The 20,212-nt window shown below is 36.0% G+C and overlaps 1 protein-coding gene across 1 annotated transcript in view; it reads right to left on the bottom strand.

Annotated features, from left to right (window-relative positions):
- LOC126747991 (PHD and RING finger domain-containing protein 1-like) overlaps window positions 1–20,212 on the bottom strand; it is a 44,961-nt gene that overhangs the window by 10,271 nt on the left and 14,478 nt on the right. The window contains exons 7-8 of the mRNA XM_050456981.1: window positions 9,223–13,810; window positions 3,253–3,381 (exon numbers count right to left, since the gene is read on the bottom strand). Coding sequence (XP_050312938.1) covers window positions 3,253–3,381; window positions 9,223–13,810 — 4,717 coding nt within the window. The remainder of the gene's footprint in view (window positions 1–3,252; window positions 3,382–9,222; window positions 13,811–20,212) is intronic.

Raw genomic sequence — 20,212 nt, forward strand, 5'->3', positions numbered from 1 at the left:
CTTAAAAGCTTTGAATTAACGTTCTGCAACTTTTAAGACATAAATCATTTAAATTGGTTCAGTAGAACTGCTTTTATACAAAAATTTGTTAAATTCCCATAGTCAGGGCCTTATTTTTGTGTGAAGTTCAATATCTTCTCTTCTACTTAACATATTTGCTTGATTTTGGCTTTAAAAGCTTTGAATTAACGTTCTGCGACTTTTAAGACATAAATCATTTAAATTGGTTGAGTAGAACTACTTTTAAAAAAAAAATTGTTAAAATCCTCTAGTCAAAGCCTTATTTTTGTGTGAAGTACAATATCTTCTCTTCTAATTTAATGATTTAATTGATTTTGGCCTTAAAAGCTTTGAATTAACGTTCTCCAACTTTTAAGATATAAATCACTCAATTTGGTTCAGTAGAACTGCTTTTATACAAAAATTTGTTAAAACCATCTAGTCAGAGCCTTATTTTTGTGTGAAGTGCAATATCTTCTTTTCTAATTAAGCGATTTGCATGATTCCGGCCTTAAAAGCTTTGGATTAACGTTCTGCAACTTCTAAGACATAAATCATTCAAATTGGTTTAGTAGAACTACTTTTATAAACAAATTTGTTAAAATCCCGTAGTCAGAGCTTTATTTTTTATTTATTAGTCGACATTTTTGGTCATAACTTGAGAACCATGTAAGATATTTTCATAATTCTTTCACACCATTATAGTGGGATCCCTGAGGATGGATGTAAAAACGTCAGTCTGGCCTTAAAATTGTGGTATCTAGGGCTGTTTTGGTTGGGGTAGTTTTTTGCTACTTTCCTTAACAAATTCATTTATCATTTTATATTTTTACCTTACTACCTAAGTATTTTATTTGTAATAATTTCTGCGCATATTTTAATTTGCATTAAAAAAACCATCCTCGTCTATCAACAATTTTTGGAGTTATATATTAAACAATATATTTATTTATAATAATAATAATAATAATAATAATAATAATAATAATAAAAACTATAATACACCTTTTACCTAAATACCAACATAATAAAGAAGATCCTGCGAAATACCTCCCATACACAAGAACCCTAAAATAATGGAAATTTTGATCCAGGAATAGAGACAAAGATCCTAAAATTTGGAAAATCTTGTCCCAGGAAAACAGGCCAATATCCTGGAATATTGCAAAAATTGTCCCAAAAATCTTGAAAATTTCGTTCCTCATATTTTTGAAATTTTTGGTCCAATATCGCTCTAAAAACAACCTATTTGGTCGCTTTGGGACCTCGTTGGACAAATTTCCCTCTAACTCAACAAGTTTTTGAGTTACAAGAATCGTTCTCATATGAAATTATTTGGTAAGAAATGGCCTTTCTTGGAGTAAAACCTTTTGATTAGATTCCCATTATTTCTAGAATAATTCTCAAGTAAAGTTAGAATTTGTTAATGAAAGTAGCAAAAAAAAACTGCTCCAACCAAAACAGCCCTAACTACCTCAATCTTCAACTCAGACTGACGTGTTGACCTTCAAATCCATCCTCAGGAATCCCACTATAATGATCTGAAAGAATTATGAAAATATCTTAAGTAGTTCTCAAGTTATGACCAAAAATGTCGACTAATAATAATAAATAATTCTAAATTATTCAAATTGGTTCAGTAGAAATGCTTTTATACACAAATTTGCTAAAATCCTTTAGTCAGAGCCTTATTTTTGTGTGAGGTACAAGAACTTCTCTTCTAATTAACAGATTTGCTTGGTTTTGGCTTTTTTGGCAAAAGCTTTGGATTAACGTTTTGAAACTTTTAAGACATGAATTACTGAAATTGGTTCAGTAGAACTGCTTTTATATAGAAATTTGTTAAAATCCTTTAATCAGAGCCTTATTTTTGTGTGAAGTATAATATCTTCTCTTCTATTCAACAGATTTGCTTGATTTTGGCCTTCGAAGCTGTGAATTAACGTTCTGCAACTTTTAAGACATAAAGCATGCAAATTGGTTCAGTAGAACTTCTTTTACACACAAATTTGTTAAAATTCTTTAGTCAGGGCCTTATTTGTGTGTGAATTACAATATCTTCTCTTCTATTTAACAGATTTGCTTGATTTTGACCTTCGAAGCTTTGGATTAACGTTCTGCAACTTTTAAGACATGAATCACTGAAATTGGTTCAGTAGAACTTCTTTTATACAAAAAATTGTTAAAGTCCTCTAGTCAGGGCCTTATTTTTGTGTGAATTACAATATCTTCTCTTCTACTTAACAGATTTGCTTGATTTTAGCCTTAAAAGCTTTGAATTAACATTCTGCAAATTTAAAGACATGAATCACACAAATTGGTGCAGTAGAACTACTTTTATACAAAATTTTGTTAAAATCCTATAGTCAGAGCATAATTTTTGTGTGAAGTACAATATCTTGTCTTCGAATTAACAGATTTGCTTGGTTTTGTTCTTAAAAGCTTTGAATTAACGTTCTGCAACTTTTAAAACATAAATCATCCAATTTGGATTAGTAAAACTCGATAAAAGTGTAATATGAAATATTTCCTAACAGCAGGTTTTCCTACTTGCTGCAGCTTTAAACATCGCAGGAATGTACTTTTAACATGATAGTGTCAGACAAATTGTAACTGACTTGTTGGTCAATCAAGGGCCATCTCGATCACCCGATTTAGATCCTGTTAACTATTACCTTTAGGGTGGCTCTTTTAATGATAAATGAATTAGCTTAACAATATAGTAAGATGAGCGTAAGGGATGTTCCTTAGATAAGAGCTCTAAAACTTAATAAACAGAGCATTAAGATAATAGATATCAATAATTTATGTTTATATGTTGATGAAAACTAATGAAAGACCTTTAATATTTTGAGGAACTCAAAGAATTGAGATGCTCCATACATTGGAAAACCTGAGATGCAAGTTACAAGGGACCAGCAGATTCAGATACACATCTGTCAATAGTGCCATTATTTGAAAAATTTAACCATTAATAAGACATGTTTTTTGATATAAGAATATACTGACGTGAATTTGGACACTGCTTACCATTTCTTGTAATAAATTGCAGAAAAAATACTCCAAAGGTTTTTTTGTGACGTTTAGAAAACCCCATAGAAAAATTATCAAGAGAGGTTAGGTCAGGAGTATCAGGAGGCCACTTATTGTTTCAACAGTTCAATCGGTTATTTTTATATTGCAAATAATTATTAAAGTGTTTTTTAGGTTAATTTATGAATGTTTGTGTGTATTAGTAGCAAGGAAACTTACCTTGGGTACTGCTCGTCGCATAATGTCTTTGTACTCGTCCTTCGTAATTTTCTTCTTGTTGTAAAACGGTTTTAGAACCAGCTTGACTTCTTCCACAACGCGCTCTTGCCTGTTCAGCTTCTTAAGGAACTAGGAAACAAGAAAGTTTATTAAATTCGGGATATATTTGATGATCGTTCGGTTTTCGTTGGACTAGTTATTATAACACTCGATTGCGCTAAAAATGAAATTACTTACGTAGTAAAACAAGATCATTTCTTCTATATATCTACCAAGGGATATAAATTATACAGGTCCGAAAACATAGAAAATTAGTGTGAGTAGTATTTTTTTGAAGATTATATTGTATATACAGTGCATCCCAAAAGTTATGTCTAAATTCATTTAAAATTCAGGGGTGTGTTCGAAAAAAAAACGCTCGGACCAATTCCATTCATTCGTGTTTTTTTATTGTTGGCTGGTGACCGTGTATTTTCATAGAGACTGTATGACAGTTGTACACCAAACAGATATTGTCAAGTGTGAAGTGTACGAGCAAAGTTGCGGTTTTCACAATGGTAAAGTTAACGGAACGAGAAAAAATAGAAATTCTGTGCATGATTGGGTTTGCTGATAGAATACGTACTCAAAGAGAAGCTGCTCAATTATTCAATGAAATCCGTCCTCCGATATGTCAAAAGGTGTTGAGTAGAATACAGGCTAAATTTAGAGAATTCGGTCATGTTAGAGATCTGACGAAATCTGGTCGTCCTGCTCGAGATGAAAATGAACAACTTGACGTTTTGCTTTCTTTGGAAGAAAATCCATGCACTCCTCTGTCGCAGATTGGGGCAAATTACACATGGCGAAATCTATAAATATCACCCCTACAAAGTTATTCCTGTGCAAGTGTTATTTGATGACGATTTCGATAGGCGAAATGAGTTTTGTGAACGCTTACAAAACATGTGCAATCTAAATAATAATTTAGTAACAAATATTATTTTTTCCGATGAAGCCAAGTTCTGTTTGGATGGTAGTGTGAACAGACAAAATTGTCGATATTGGGCAACAGAAAATCCGCATTGGATGATGGAGGTAAACACCCAGTACCCTCAAAAACTAAATGTGTGGTGTGGAATAGTGCGCGGAAGAGTAATAGGTCCCTTTTGCTTTGAACAGACTTTAACGGGACAGGTGTATCTCGATTTTCTTCAATTTGAATTAGTTCCAGCATTACTAGCTTTATTTCCAAATCCATTGGACCCAGATTATCCTGACGAAGAACTAATTTTCCAGCAAGATGGCGCTCCTCCATACTATGCGTACATTTTTGGATGAAACCTTTCGCAATCGGTGGATAGGAAGGAGAAGTGCGCGCCATAACTCCGGAAATTATTGAAAATGTGGAACGAGACTTTATTGATCGCCTTGGATATTGTCAAGCCGTGAATGGCAACCATTTTAAACATTTAACTTAATTTTTGATCTTTTTTTATTTGTTACAGGAATCGTCTTTTTTTCGATAACTGTTTAATTCTTTAGGTATAAGACATGATGCATCAAACATACGTAGAATTCCACGCGAAATTCAAAGATAAAATAAAAAGAAGGTGCTTTCATTTGAAAAAATGAAGTTGATGGTCGTAATTTATTTTTGAGCAACCCTGTATATACAAACTTCACGTACAAAAATGCGCAACTTGAAATAAAAATCGACGGGTCCGAGCGTTTTTTTTCGAACACACCCGTGAATTTTAAATGAATTTAGACATAACTTTTGGGATGCACTGTATATATACATATATATAATGAGTTTAAACTTTAACAGGAATTCCTACATACTAGCGACACACTTTACAAGGTCATTCCCCAATAAAAAGTAAGAATTTTTTTTTAAATGAATGCATGTTCTATACGTCTTACTTAAATTAATTAAAAAAAAATAATAAATAAATTTTACCAATGGCGTTCATATGGGGTTTATCGTAAATTTTATTTCTTAAATTCTTGTTTAGTTTTGAGCAAATTTGTATTCTTGAGTTTTTTTATTTGTATATCTTATCTGGTATAATTATTGTGTGTCATACACGTTAATATATTTTATATTTTTTCTAAATTTCCTTGTGTATGATATTCCAATATTACTTTATAAGATATATATTACGTGTATGAAAAGTTTATTGTATGTTATACAGTGGCATATATGTGATATCGGGGTCATTTTATCACATATTTGAAGGGTACAGGGAAAAAACCAGATATGTCACTTTTTATTGAAAATCTCGGTAGAGGCGCCATTGAATACTTCGAATGAAGACGCTTATTTTAGAGTACTAAAACCGGGAAACAACCACCGTAGTCTTGCGTAAATTAGTATCTAAAATAGAGCGTACCGAGTAAAAACCAGCTTAGTCCAAACGTCCAGGGAAAAAACCAGCGATGTCATGTAAATAAACCGGCTGCAATATTCATTTTTAAAAAACGCGTCAGTATTATTGTAACAGCAAAAGTGCGACTTCTTATTTGTGTGATTAATAATAAACCATTATGGCTAATAGTGATTCGGAGGGATCCGTTGAGAACAAAATTATGCCTTCAAAAAAAAGAAAGAGAACCGGTCGGATGTCAGAGGTCTCTAAAATGTTAAAGTTATCAACTCATGAAGCTGGACAGCCTTGTCATTGCTTAAGATTAAAGTGCTTTGAGGTACTTAATGAGGCGCAAAGAGCAAAAATATTGAGATTTAACGCTCTGAGCTCTCACGATGAGCAAAATTATTATTTAGCTGGTTTAATTACAGTCTTACGTCCATGATGCAAGTTATGCGTATCGAGTTCGAGTTCACGATGGTGACATTCCGGTTTCATTCATGGGATTACAAAAAATAAAATAAATTATATAAAGGAAAGCCTCAACCAAAGTGGTGCAGCTCCTGGACAGACGTGGAAAGCATAGTGCAACTCATAGGAAGCTGGACGACTTAACAAAAGGTTTGGTATGTGACCACATCAAAAGTTTTAAGGGTCGTCGGAGCGACTATAGTCTAAAAGATACAAAAAAGACCTATTTACCAGAAGAACTTATAATCAAAAAGATGTTTAACCTCTTTAAGGAAAAGCATCTAAATGCTAAAGTCTCGTATGAAACGTACAGAACAATCTTCACATGCGCAACGGGTGATGAATTTCAAATTAAGCTTAAGCTACTTCGCCTTACGACAGTAGAAATGCGACGGCGATGTAGGGCATGTATTAGAGCCAGGGGAGCGCAGTTTTAATAAAATTTGTAATTTTGAAATAAATACATAAAATTAAAAAAATATTTTTCTTTTTACTTTATTGTCCTTTAAAGTCATGATTGTGCCAAGTTAGTCGGCTTTGTGTTACACATCGTATATCATTGAAAAGAGTATTAACTGGAGATGTTTTTAAAACTACCTGAACATCTTGATAGATTTTAGTTGTTTTTTTTTGCGTCAAGTTAAAGTTACCTTTCATAACTTTTTTTGCTACTTGTATTAACTTTTTGAGCTCAAAACGAATTATTTCGGTATTATTTGTACTTGATATTGATTTTTTTAGATTCAGGATACATTACAGACTAAATACAAATGTAAAAAAAACGTGAAAAATATGCTGAAAAAATTTAAAGATGTCTAAAGGCATAATTTTTTGAAAATCTTGAAAATAACACAAAATCAATGATATAAAAAAACCCGAGACTTTTAGAACACAAGTTTATTAAGAAAATATCTTCTATCTGAGCCTATCTATATGCCCACCAAGTTTGGCTAATCCTCCGCCAAACACCCTGTATATATATATACCAATGAAATAATAATTGTATATTATTAACATGTAATAAACTTTTTTGTTAAACGTGAATATTATAAACATAATATTAAATTCATAAATATTTTCTGCAGAAACATTGTTTTTCATCAAAACAACCCTTACCCCCCCCCACCCACCCCAAACATTTGACCAGTAAGAAATTCTTTCGAAAAATCACCGTTTTTTGTCCATAATATTTAATCTAATAGCATTGTTTATGTATTAAATATTTATTAATATACAGATATAAAATTATATTAAATTTAAATAAACAAACTGTGTTATAGATTAGATATGAAAAACAAAGATTTTTGAAAACAATTTCTTACTGGTAAGTTGTGTGGGGTGGGTGGGGGGGGTAAGGGTAGGGTTAATAAAAAACGTGTTTTTTACATGTAGTAAACCTTCTCGTTAAACGTCAATAACACAAACGTAATATTAAATTCCGCAACGTATACCACGTGGACATTTTGTCCGATATTTATAGTTGAAGTTCAACCAAAAAAGTACCCAGTGTGTACACCAAAAATAAACGTTTATTTAACTATCGCGCGTTGGTTGGGTGAGGAACACCAACTTCTGGCAAAGCATCAAGTTTTCTCCTATTTTTGCCAAAAATTGACACTTTACAGAAGAAAAAGTGCGGAAAATTAATAGGACTCCCAAGTATAGAAAAACAGGAATAATTCCCTCAATTTCCCACCGATTTCCATGAAAGTTAGATTGTTGGACAGGATATTTAATTTAGAACAATAAGTGTATCTATAAAAAAAATTGAAAAACTGAATATTTTCAGAGTAAAAAATTAAATATGAAAAAATTTGTAAAATTAATAGGACTCCCAAGTAGGAAAACAGGAATAATTCCGTCAATTTCTCACCGATTTTCATGAAAGTTGGATTATTGGATAGGATATTTAATTTAGAACAAAAAGTGTGTCTATAAAAAAATTGAAAAACTGAATATTTTCAGAGTAAAAAAATAAATATGAAAAAATGTGTAAAATTAATAGGGCTCCAAAGTAGAAAAACAGGAATAATTCCCTCAATTTTCCACCGATTTTCATGAAAGTTGGATTATTGGACAGGGTATTTAATTTAGAACAAAAAGTGTATCTATAAAAAAATTGAAAAACTGAATATTTTCAGAGTAAAAAAAATAAATGTGAAAAATTGTGTAAAATTAATGACTCCCAAGTAGGAAAACAGGTATAATTCCCTTAATTTCCCACCGATTTTCATGAAAATTAAATTAGTGAACAGGGTATTTAATTTAAAACAAAAAGTGTATCTATAAAAAAATTGAAAAACTGAATATTTTCAAAGTAAAAAATTAAAAATGGAAAAATGCGTAAAATTAATAGGACTCCCAAGTAGAAAAACAAGAATAATTCCCTCAATTTTCCACCGATTTTCATGAAAGTTGGATTATTGGACAGGGTATTTAATTTAGAACAAAAAGTGTATCTATAAAAAAATTGAAAAACTGAATATTTTCAGAGTAAAAAAATAAATGTGAAAAATTGTGTAAAATTAATGACTCCCAAGTAGGAAAACAGGAATAATTCCCTCAATTTCTCACCGATTTTCATGAAAGTAGGATTAATGTAGAGGATATTTAATTTAAAACAAAAAGTGTATCTATAAAAAAATTGAAAAACTGGATATTTTCAGAGTAAAAAATTAAATATGAAAAATTGTGTAAAATTAATAGGACTTCCAAGTATAGAAAAACAGGAATAATACCCTCAATTTCTCACCGATTTTCATGAAAGTTGGATTATTGGACAGGGTATTTAATTTAGAACAAAAAGTGTATCTATAAAAAATTTGAAAAACTGAATATTTTCACAAAAAATTAAACACGAAAAATTGTGTAAAATTAATAGGACTCCCAAGTAGAAAAACAGGAATAATTTCCTCAATTTCCCACCGATTTTCATGAAATTTAGATTAATGAAGAGGATATTTAATTTAGCACAAAAAGTGTATCAATAAAAAATTTAAAAAACCGAATATTTTCAGAGTAAAAAAATCAAACACGAAGACGTCCAAGTAGTCCAAGACCCATTCATAGCGCGACACCCGTTACAACAACACCCACCACCACTTCTACCCCCACCAAACTACACTAACGACACCCATACAACACTCACCTTATCTTTTACCTGCATCTCCACGGCGGAATTGGGCAACTCCTCCAAGATCTTCAGACTATCATCGTCGATCTTCACTCCCACGTGTTTCGTTTTGTTGCTCATCTTCTTGCCGCCTCCCCCACCCTTCTTCTTCGCCTTATTATAAACCGGCGGCGACCCGAACAAATTATCGAACACCGAACCGCCCGCTTTCTTACCCGATTTAACCTTCGTAGACTTCGGTTTGACCGGTTCACTGGGCGGCTCAAAGAGGTCCTCGTAGTCACTCGACCCCGGCGAGTAAGGAGACTCAAAGTCCAAATTAACGTCGTCCAAACTGTTGCCGTTTTTTACTGTTGACGATTTCTTATTGGTCGCGAGTTGAGGTTTTATCGGGGCGGATTTCGCCACCGGTTTCGTCGCCTGATTGGCGAGTAGGACCCTCTGAGGCACCGCGGACGATTGAGTGATCAGCGACGAACTGAGAATGTTAATCCTGGAGACGGTTATCGTGCTCGAAACAGGCGTGGAGGACACCAAAGTGGTTTGCACCGTAGATGTGTTGAAGGGCGCAGTTTGCCCCACTGGTTTCCCGTTATTATTACCAGGGGGTTGCAGTTGATTTTTAGGGGGCGAACACGAGGTTTCGATGATCTCTTGGATGCTACTCTGAGAATCCGCCGGTTGTATATCGGGCATTGGAGGTGTCAGGGAGCGGATTATATCAGGCGTTTGTCCACTAGTTTCGAGGTCCATGTTTGACGAGTTCTTCTCAATTATTGGATTCTGGTTCTGTCTGTCCTCGTCTTTTTGGTCCTCACGCGGTTCCGGCGTGGGTGACCTGCTCTTAGTAGGCTCAAACGGGTCGTAAGCGTCCGGGGAGCTCGGCGGTGACGTGGGAGGCTCCTCCGGAGGCGTATTAGGGCCCTTATGCGCCCCGCCCAACTCCTCAGCGGGTTCCTCCTCCTCAATAGTCTCCAAGGGGTCGTGCAAGGGGTTGTTAATAGCACGCAACTGAGCCGGTTTAGCATTTAAGGCGAACTTAACGCTCGGTTCGGGAGGCGTCTTGGGCCCCATCGGGTAACTGGGGGTCACCTCCGGACTGGCCACCTGCTGTGAGGAGTCGCACAAGTTATTCTGCACGTCCCCCCCCATTTCCGCCTCGTTATTATCGCTATCGCTCAATACGATGACGTCTTTTGGGGAGGGGGGCAGCTCCTGGAAGGGGGACCGGTCCAGGTCGATAATGGCCACCGGTTTCACCCCACTTAGGTCCGCGCGATTTTTGTTCCTCCTCTCCCGGTTTCTTTCTATCGCGGCGGCGCTCTTTTTCCCTCTCACTTCTCTCGTCTCACTCTCGTTATTAAAACTGACGCTGACTAAAATATTGTCACCGGAGGCGAAGACCTCTTTGGACGGCGGCGGGGTCCGATCTCGCTCCCTTCGTCTTTTTTTACTCGCCACCTCCTCGCTACGTTGTTTATCTTTAGCGCGTTTGTCCTTTTTCTTTTTCGCCCCCTCGTTGTTTAATATGACGGTGAGGTTCTGGCTCCTCGGGGGGGTCCAGGAGGGCGAGGGGGGGCTTAACGAGCGCGACAAGGACGGCGTCCACTCGCGCCTCCGTCTAACAGAGACCGAGCGCGTCCTCGATCTGCTCCTGCGTCTCTTTTTCGCCCCCTTGGATTTCCGACGTTTCGCGCTCTCTTTTCGCTTTTTCGTCTTCGATCTTTCGCGCTTGCGTCCGCGCGACCTTGAACGTCTCGCGCGACCTTTGCGCTTCTTATCCTTGGACTTGGAGCGCGACCTTTTCCTCGGCGGGGTCCTTCCGCGGGGGGACGCCGACCTTGATTTGCGTTGTTTGACGGGTGTGGTGGGGGCCCGCGAGGGCGGGGTTTGGGTCACCGGGGGGGTGTAGGAGCGGCTCCTAGACAAGGAGGTCCGAACGTCGCGGCCGAACTGGTCTTTCGGTGGGGGTCTCGGTTTTTCCGCGATGATCGCGCGCACGTTGTACCTCTCCAATTCTTTGCGTTTCTCTTTCTTTTTTTTACTGTTATTGCTGCTGTCCTTGTCGAGGGATTTGGAGCGCGATCGTTTGTCCTTGTCGCGATAGTTGCGCTCCTTGGTGCTCTTGCTCAGTTTCTTAAACTGTTCTTCTTGCCCCTCCACGTTCTCCTTGTTGGCCAAGCTTCCTGGGTCGCTTTTTTTCTTCTTCTTCTTCTTGTTGTTGACCTCTTTCTTCTCATCAGAGGCCTTTTCTGCTAAGGCGGCCTTTGTTTTATCGACAATCTCCCCCTCCTCGAACTCATCGGGTCTGGTAAAGTCAATCTCGGACTCTTTAGCGTTTATTTCCAAAGCATCCGCATCCGAGACCACTTTTAACTCTTGAGACTCATCGAAGTCATTTTTGTCCTCCTCATCGGAGATCATTTCGGTGTCCAAGTTCTCCCTCTCTCTCTCTTGCACCAGCGGCGTATAGCTTCTCTCCTCCTCACTCAAGATCTCCTCTGTCATATCCTTCAAGTCATTGATGCCAAACTGGCCGGATTTCTTCACAACCGTTTCATCCTCAGAGTCACTGTACAAGGCTCCCAAGTTCCAACCCTTTTTCATCAAACGAGGATCAGAACCGGTTTTTTCCACCGTCACTTTCTGAGGCGTGGCCGGTTCTGATCGGGACTCATCAGTTATCGAGTCAATGTCCCCTAAAACCGGCTGTTTAGGTGCAGGCAGAGATAAATCGGTTGTCAAAGCGACCGTTTTGCTTTGTTTCGAGTAAATACTGAAGTTAGGACACCCGTCGTCGGATAATTCCTCCTCGTCCCGATTAGGGTTTGTCGCACTAACGTTCAAGAGGTCACTAGTATCCAGGGCAGGAGGGTTCGAAATAACTGAGATATCCACTTGGCTTAAAACTCTGGCCCCCCCGATCTCCCGACTTGGGTCCGTTTGATTTTCCCTTAAATCAGTGGCCCCCCCGATCTCCCGATTCAGATCCGATTGATTTTCCCCCAAATCGTCGGCGCTCTCCTTGACCGGAGGACAAGGGACGTTTGAATTGTCAATTTCCGGGGGTACGGGGATGTTCGTCACCACGTCCTCCTCCCCCCGACCGGAAACGAGTTCCTCGTCGCGTTGAAACTCCTTGAAACCGGAAGCGAACTCTTTCTGTAGCTCGTCGTAACCGGAAGCGATTTCGCGCTGCAGAGACTCGTAACCGGAAGCCAACTCTCGCTGTAAGCGTTCGAAACCGCTCGCGGGCGGTTCGACCACCTCTTGCGGAGCGGGTTCGGTACTGTTACTACGGGCGGGGCTGTAGGTCGGCGCCCCCGGGCTGTAGTTCTGCGAGGGGCTGTAGGTGGGGTGGCCGGGGCTGTAGGCCGTAGAGGACACCGGGTCCGTGTCGATGACCATGCCCGACTCGGAATCGTTGTCCTCCTCCTCGTTTCCGATCGGCTCCGTCATCTGCGGGGAGGGGGGGGGTCGGTACTCTTGACTCGTCGACCCGATTTCAGGTGGTTCCTCTATGTCGCAATAGATGTCCACCGCCTCGTTGCTGTCCTTGTCCTTTTCTTCCTCCTCCGCCTCGCACAAAGTCCTTTGAGTGTAATCCTGAGGTGTGTCGTTGTTGTAAGACTCCTCCTGAGGATGGTTACTGCTGTTACGTCCGAAACCGGTTGGGGCCTGATGTTGATGTTGATGATAATTCGACCGATATCTGCCTCCCTGATTATTTTGCCAGTTTCTTTGATTGTTTTGCCAATAGCGGTTGTTCGGTCTGTACCCGCCCGAGTTGTATCGGTCATTCAGCGGAACCTCTTTGGCCCTAAAGGACCCGAAGTCCGGCCTACTGAAATCAACGGGGTTCAGATCAGGTGTGCCCGCTTGATTGTTATTCTCTGATTTTTTGGTGCATTTTAATTTGCCACTGGAGTCCACTACGGACAGAACGGTGTCCTTGGACAATAGAATCTCTTGCGACTGCATGATGCTGTCCAGGATGTCCGTAGAGCTCGACACAGTTGAATTATGGTCGACGATGGACGCCTTATGTCTCATAACCCTCCTCAAGGGGTTGACGCGTCTGGACACCAAAGTGTCCTCACGTCCGGTCGTTTCGTCTTCCCCGCCCGAGGGGACGTAATCGTCCAGGCGATTGGTGGTGCCAAACAGGTCCAACTGGGGGATCCCCGCTCGAAAGCGTTGTTGCCGGATCGAACCGCTCTCACCGGTGACTTTAATGTCCGGTAAAATTTGATCGGAGTGCGATGGCGCGCAGATGCCTAGTTGTGCGGAAAGTCGTTTTTTCGTCGATTTTTCGTTTATTTTCGACGATTTTCTTTTAGGGCGTTTTTTACGTCTGACCCGTTTAGTTTGCGCGACGGCCTCCCCGAACTCGTTCAGGACCCACACGGTGGTGACGCGTTTCGCGCGTTTTTTACGTTTTTTCGTTTTGCGTCGCTTTTTTTTCGCGCCGCCGGTGGTGCTCGTCGCGCGGTGTTGCCGCACTTGGCCGGCGGAGGTGGAGGGCGCGTTGAGGCGTCTCTGGGTGCGGGAGTTTTCCACCCGGCGACGCACCAGCTCCGCCTGTCGGGTGCGGGGGATTAATCTGTCGAAATAAAAAAAGGGGGAAATTCGTCGGTTATATTGTCCCTATTGTCAGGTGTGGGATATGGGGAAGGGGGGGTCTCACCTGTACAATGGTTAGTTCCCGAGTAAAGGATTTTGGGGTAATTTATTTCTCTAAGGCACCTTAACTAAACGTAAAATCGCAGGGGACGTATGTGTTTTAGTGTCGAGTGTGATCCCGTTAACGCTATTTCTCACGTTTCGTGGTAGTATGTTGTAAAGACACGGTATCTCAAGGAAGATTAACTTTAGACTTACCTCTTAAGAAAGGTTAAGATATTTCAAAAATGATAGAAAACAATTTTTTCTATGTTAACAAAAAAATTTGCAAAATTTAATTACAAACTTTGAAATACCGCAGATTGAAAACTATAAGACGTACGACGTTTCCAGTGGTACCAAACGATTCAGAAAGCTTCAAACATTCTAAAAACGCTAAAGAACAATTTTGAAAATAATTATTTTTTTCAGGAAAAAATTCTGAAGTTGACCACTTTCGGACAATGCAACAATTTATTAAAAACTTTGAAAATCTGGAGTTAAAAAAGTATACGAGGTACGACTTTTCCAATGGTACCAAACGATTCAGAAGGTCTCAAATACTCTAAAAACATTAAGGAACAATTTTGAAAATTTTTAGTTTTTTCTGAAAAAAATTCCAAAGTTGACCATTTTCCGACTGTAAAAAAAATATGCAACATTTTATTAGAACTTTTGAAAATCCGTAGCTTGGAAACTATAAGAGGTACGACGTTTCCAGTGGTACCAAACGGTTTAGAAGGTTCCAAACATTCTAAAAACATTTAAGAGCATTTTTCAAAATTATTAGTTTTTTCAGGAAAAAATTCCAAAGTTGACCATTTTTGGACTGTAAAAAAATATGCAACAATTTATTAAAAACTTTGAAAATCCGTAGCTTAAAAACTATAAGACGTACGGCTTTTCCAGTGGTACCAAACGATTCAGAAGGTCTCAAATACTCTAAAAACATTAAGGAACAATTTTGAAAATTATTATTTTTTTCAGGAAAAAATTCCAAAGTTGACCATTTTCAGACTGTAAAAAAAAATGCAAAAATTGACTAGAAACTTTGAAAATTCGTAGCTTAAAAACTATAAGAGATACGACTTTTCCAATGGTACCAAACGATTCACAAGGTCCCAAATATTCTAAAAACGTTAAAGAACAATTTTGAAAATTATTAGTTTTTTCAGGAAAAAATTCCAAAGTTGACCATTTTCAAACCATTTTCAATTTTATTAGAAACTTTGAAAATCCGTAGCTTAAAAACTATAAGACGTACAACGTTTCCAGTGGTACCAAACGATTCAGAAAGTCTTAAATACTCTAAAAACATTAAGGAACAATTTTGAAAATTATTATTTTTTTCAGGAAAAAAATTTGAAGTTGACCACTTTCGGACAATGCAACAATTTATTAAAAATTTTGAAAATCCGTAGCTTAAAAACTATAAGACGTACGACTTTTCCAGTGGTACCAAACGATTCAGAAAGCTTCAAACATTCTAAAAACGCTAAACAACAATTTTGAAAATTATAATTTTTTTCAGGAAAAAATTCCAAAGTTGACCATTTTCAGAAAATGCAACAATTTATTAAAAACTTTCAAAATCCGTAGCTTAAAAAATATAAGAGGTACGACTTTTCCAGTGGTACCAAACGATTCAGAAGGTCTCAAATACTCTAAAAACATTAAGGAACAATTTTGAAAACTATTAGTTTTTTCAGGAAAAAATTCCAAAGTTGACCATTTTCAGACTGTAAAAAAATGCAAAAATTGATTAGGAACTTTGAAAATCCGTAGCTTAAAAACTATAAGACGTACGACTTTTCCAGTGGTACCAAACGATTCAGAAGGTTCGAAACATTTTAAAAACGCTAAAGAACAATTTTAAAAATTATAATTTTTTTCAGGAAAAAATTCCAAAGTTGACCATTTTCGGACAATGCAACAATTTATTAAAAACTTTGAAAATCCGTAGCTTAAAAACTATAAGAGGGACGACGTTTCCAGTGGTACCAAACGATTCAGAAGGTCTCAAATATTCTAAAAACGTTAAAGAACATTTTTGAAAATTATTATTTTTTTCAGGAAAAAATTCTGAAGTTGACCATTTTCGGACAATGCAACAATTTATTAAAAACTTTGAAAATCTCTGGTTTAAAAACTATAAGATGGACGACTTTTCTAGTGGTACCAAACGATTCAGAAGGTGTCAAATACTCTAAAAACATTAAGGAAGAATTTTGAAAATTATTATTTTTTTCAGGAAAAAATTATGAAGTTAACCATTTTCGGACAATGCAACAATTTATTAAAAACTTTGAAAATCTCTGGTTTAAAAACTATAAGACGTACGACTTTTCCAGTGGTACCAAACGATTCAGAAGGTCTCAAATACTCTAAAAATATTAAGCAACAATTTTGAAAATTATTATTTTTTTCAGGAAAAAAATTTGAAGTTGACCACTTTCGGACAATGCAACAATTTATTAAAAACTTTGAAACTCCGTAGCTTAAAAACTATAAGAGGTACGACTTTTCCAGTGGTACCAAACGATTCAGAAGGTCTCAAATACTCTAAAAACATTAAGGAACAATTTTGAAAATTATTAGTTTTTTCAGGAAAAAATTCTGAAGTTGACCATTTTTGGACAATGCAACAATTTATTAAAAACTTTGAAAATCCGTAGCTTAAAAACTATAAGACGTACCACTTTTCCAGTGGTACCAAACGATTCAGAAGGTTTCAAATACTCTAAAAACATTAAGGAACAATTTTGAAAATTTTATTTTTTTCAGGAAAAAATTCCAAAGTTGACCATTTTCGGCCAATGCAACAATTTATTAAAAACTTTGAAAATCCGTAGCTTAAAAACTATAAAACGTACGACTTTTCCAGTGGTACCAAACGATTCAGAAGGTCTCAAATACTCTAAAAACATTAAGGAACAATTTTGAAAATTATTAGTTTTTTCAGGAAAAAATTCTGAATTTGACCACTTTCGGACAATGCAACAATTTATTAAAAACTTTGAAAATCCGTAACTTAAAAACTATAAGACGTACGACGTTTCCAGTGGTACCAAACGATTCAGAAGGTCTTAAATACTCTAAAAACATTAAGGAACAATTTTGAAAGTTATTATTTTTTTCAGGAAAAAAATTTGAAGTTGACCACTTTCGGACAATGCAACAATTTATTAAAAACTTTGAAAATCCGTAGCTTAAAAACTATAAGAGATACGACTTTTCCAATGGTACCAAACGATTCACAAGGTTCCAAATATTCTAAAAACGTTAAAGAACATTTTTGAAAATTATTATTTTTTTCAGGAAAAAATTCTGAAGTTGACCACTTTCGGACAATGCAACAATTTATAAAAAAACTTTGAAAATCCGTAGCTTAAAAACTATAAAAGGTACGACTTTTCCAGTGGTACCAAACGATTCAGAAGGTTCCAAATATTCTAAAAACGTCAAAGAACATTTTTGAAAATTATTAGGTTTTTCAGGAAAAAATTCTGAAGTTGACCACTTTCTGACAATGCAACAATTTATTAAAAACTTTGAAACTCCGTAGCTTAAAAACTATAAGATGTACGACTTTTCCAGTGGTACCAACCGATTCAGAAGGTTCCAAATATTCTAAAAACGTCAAAGAACATTTTTGAAAATTATTAGTTTTTTCAGGAAAAAATTCCAAAGTTGACCATTTTCGGACAATGCAACAATTTATAAAAAAACTTTGAAAATCCGTAGCTTAAAAACTATAAAAGGTACGACTTTTCCAGTGGTACCAAACGATTCAGAAGGTCTCAAACACTCTAAAAACATTAAGGAACAATTTTGAAAATTATTATTTTTTTCAGGAAAAAATTCTGAAGTTGACCACTTTTGGACATTCAGCAACAATTTCTTAAAAACTTTGAAAATCCGTAGCTTAAAAACTATAAGACATACGACTTTTCCAGTGGTACCAAACGATTCAGAAGGTCTCAAATACTCTAAAAACATTAAGGAACAATTTTGAAAATTATTAGTTTTTCTAAGAAAAAATTCCAAAGTTGGCCATTTTCAGACTGTAAAAAAAATGCAAAATTTAATTAAAAACTTTGAAAATCCGTAGCTTAAAAACTATAAGAGGTACGACTTTTCCAGTGGTACCAAACGATTCACAAGATGTCAAATACTCTAAAAACATTAAGGAACAATTTTGAAAATTATTAGTTTTTTCAGGAAAAAATTCTGAATTTGACCATTTTCGGACAATGCATCAATTTATTAAAAACTTTGAAAATCCGTAGCTTAAAAACTATAAGACGTACGACGTTTCCAGTGGTACCAAACGATTCAGAAGGTCTCAAATATTCTAAAAACGTTAAAGAACATATTTGAAAATGATTATTTTTTGGTTGGATTAATCGACGAGGTGCTATTGAATGGCCACCTAGAACTCCTGATTTGACACCGCTGGATTATTTTCTTTGGGGATATGTCAAAGAACGGGTTTACCAAATTGAACCAGACGATATTGACACATCAAATTTAATATTATTAGTAAAATTATATTTAATGGGAATTAAAGCTAATTTTATTCTCTATATACAGCCCAATTTTTTTAATTTTATCAATTATTCATTCTCAAGAAATATGAATTAATCTGGACACATAATTTATTAAATATTGATCTCCGTTAACCTCCATACAAAAATACAATTCAGTTGTTCAAAACATTAGCGAACATTTCGGACGTTATTAACTGACATTCGTTAACAATTCTATTACGAAGATTTTCAAGGGAGTCACGTTCGTTTTTAGATAACCCCCATTTAAAAAAAAAATCCAAAGGGGTAAGATCGGGAAATCTAGCGGGCCATTCTTTCAATTTCAGACTGCTAGATCGTTTGGATTGATGCTGCCACTATGACAACTGTTGCAAGTTCATTTAGGTCTACTGGAATTAGGCCTCTCGACGCAAATATTAGTTTAAAGGAACGTTGAAATTGATTGATGATAATAGATGTAAATTATTAAAAAAATAAGAAAAATTAGGTTAAGTTAAATTTTCCTACTTCAGGTTAAAATATTTGCTAAGCAGGCCTGGCAAAATGAATTATATTAAATGACATCGTCGCTGTCAGGATTTATGTTCTTTTATGACTTACAAGTTGAAAACCTTGGCCGGCATGAAGTGCAGACTTTAAGCCATTTGAATTTTGTATTTGACACCTACATGAAATTGTTTACCAACATACTATAGTACTATTAGTACAAACTATATCTTGGTTTGTACTTAAACCTATTTTTTTTAAAGGAATCTGCTGTTAACTTATGTTTTTTTGTCAACCTAATCAATAAAAACGTGTTTATACAACAAACTGTATGATTTTCTTTAATAAATACACTATACCCCCTGTGGCAATTATTTAAAGATGTAACAATAAAATTGTCATTTAAATTAATTAACAACATTCAAAATAGCAACATTAATTATTAAAATTGTTTTTTTTAAGCATCATATTGCTCCAGTCTTCTCTATTCTATCGTTCATATGTAGAACAGCTAAAAACAGAAGGTCTCAAATACTCTAAAAACATTAAGGAATAATTATGAAAATCATTAGTTTTTTCAGGAAAAAATTCCAAAGTTGACCATTTTCGGACTGTAAAAGAAATATGCAACATCTTATTAGAAACTTTGAAAATCCGTAGCTTGGAAACTATAAGAGGTACGACTTTTTCAGTGGTGCCAAACGATTCAAAAGGTTCCAAACATTCCAAAAACGTTAAAGAACAATTTTGAAAATAATTAGTTTTTACAGGAAAAAATTCCAAAGTTGACCATTTTCAGAATATAAAAAAAATGCAAAAATTGATTTGGAACTTTGAAAATCCGAAGCTTAAAAACTATAAGACGTACGGCTTTTCCAGTGGTACCAAACGATTCAGAAGGTCCCAAGCATTCCAAAGACGTTAAAGAACATTTTTGAAAATTATTAGTTTTTTCAGGAAAAAAATCCAAAGTTGACCATTTTCAGACTGTAAAAAAAATCAACATTTGATTAGGAACTTTGAAAATCCGCAGTTTAAAAACTATAAGAGGTACGACTTTTCCAGTGGCACCAAACGATTCAGAAGGTCTCAAATACTCTAAAAACGTTAAAGAACATTTGAGAAAATTATTGGTTTTTTCAGGAAAAAATTCCAAAGTTGACCACTTTCGAACAATGCAACAATTTATTAAAAACTTTGAAACTCCGTAGCTTAAAAACTATAAGAGGTACGACTTTTCCAGTGGTACCAAACGATTCAGAAAGTCTCAAATACTCTAAAAACATTAAGGAACAATTTTGAAAATT

This window comes from Anthonomus grandis, chromosome 20 (genome assembly GCF_022605725.1).
Source record: "Anthonomus grandis grandis chromosome 20, icAntGran1.3, whole genome shotgun sequence".
Lineage (NCBI taxonomy): Eukaryota > Metazoa > Arthropoda > Insecta > Coleoptera > Curculionidae > Anthonomus > Anthonomus grandis.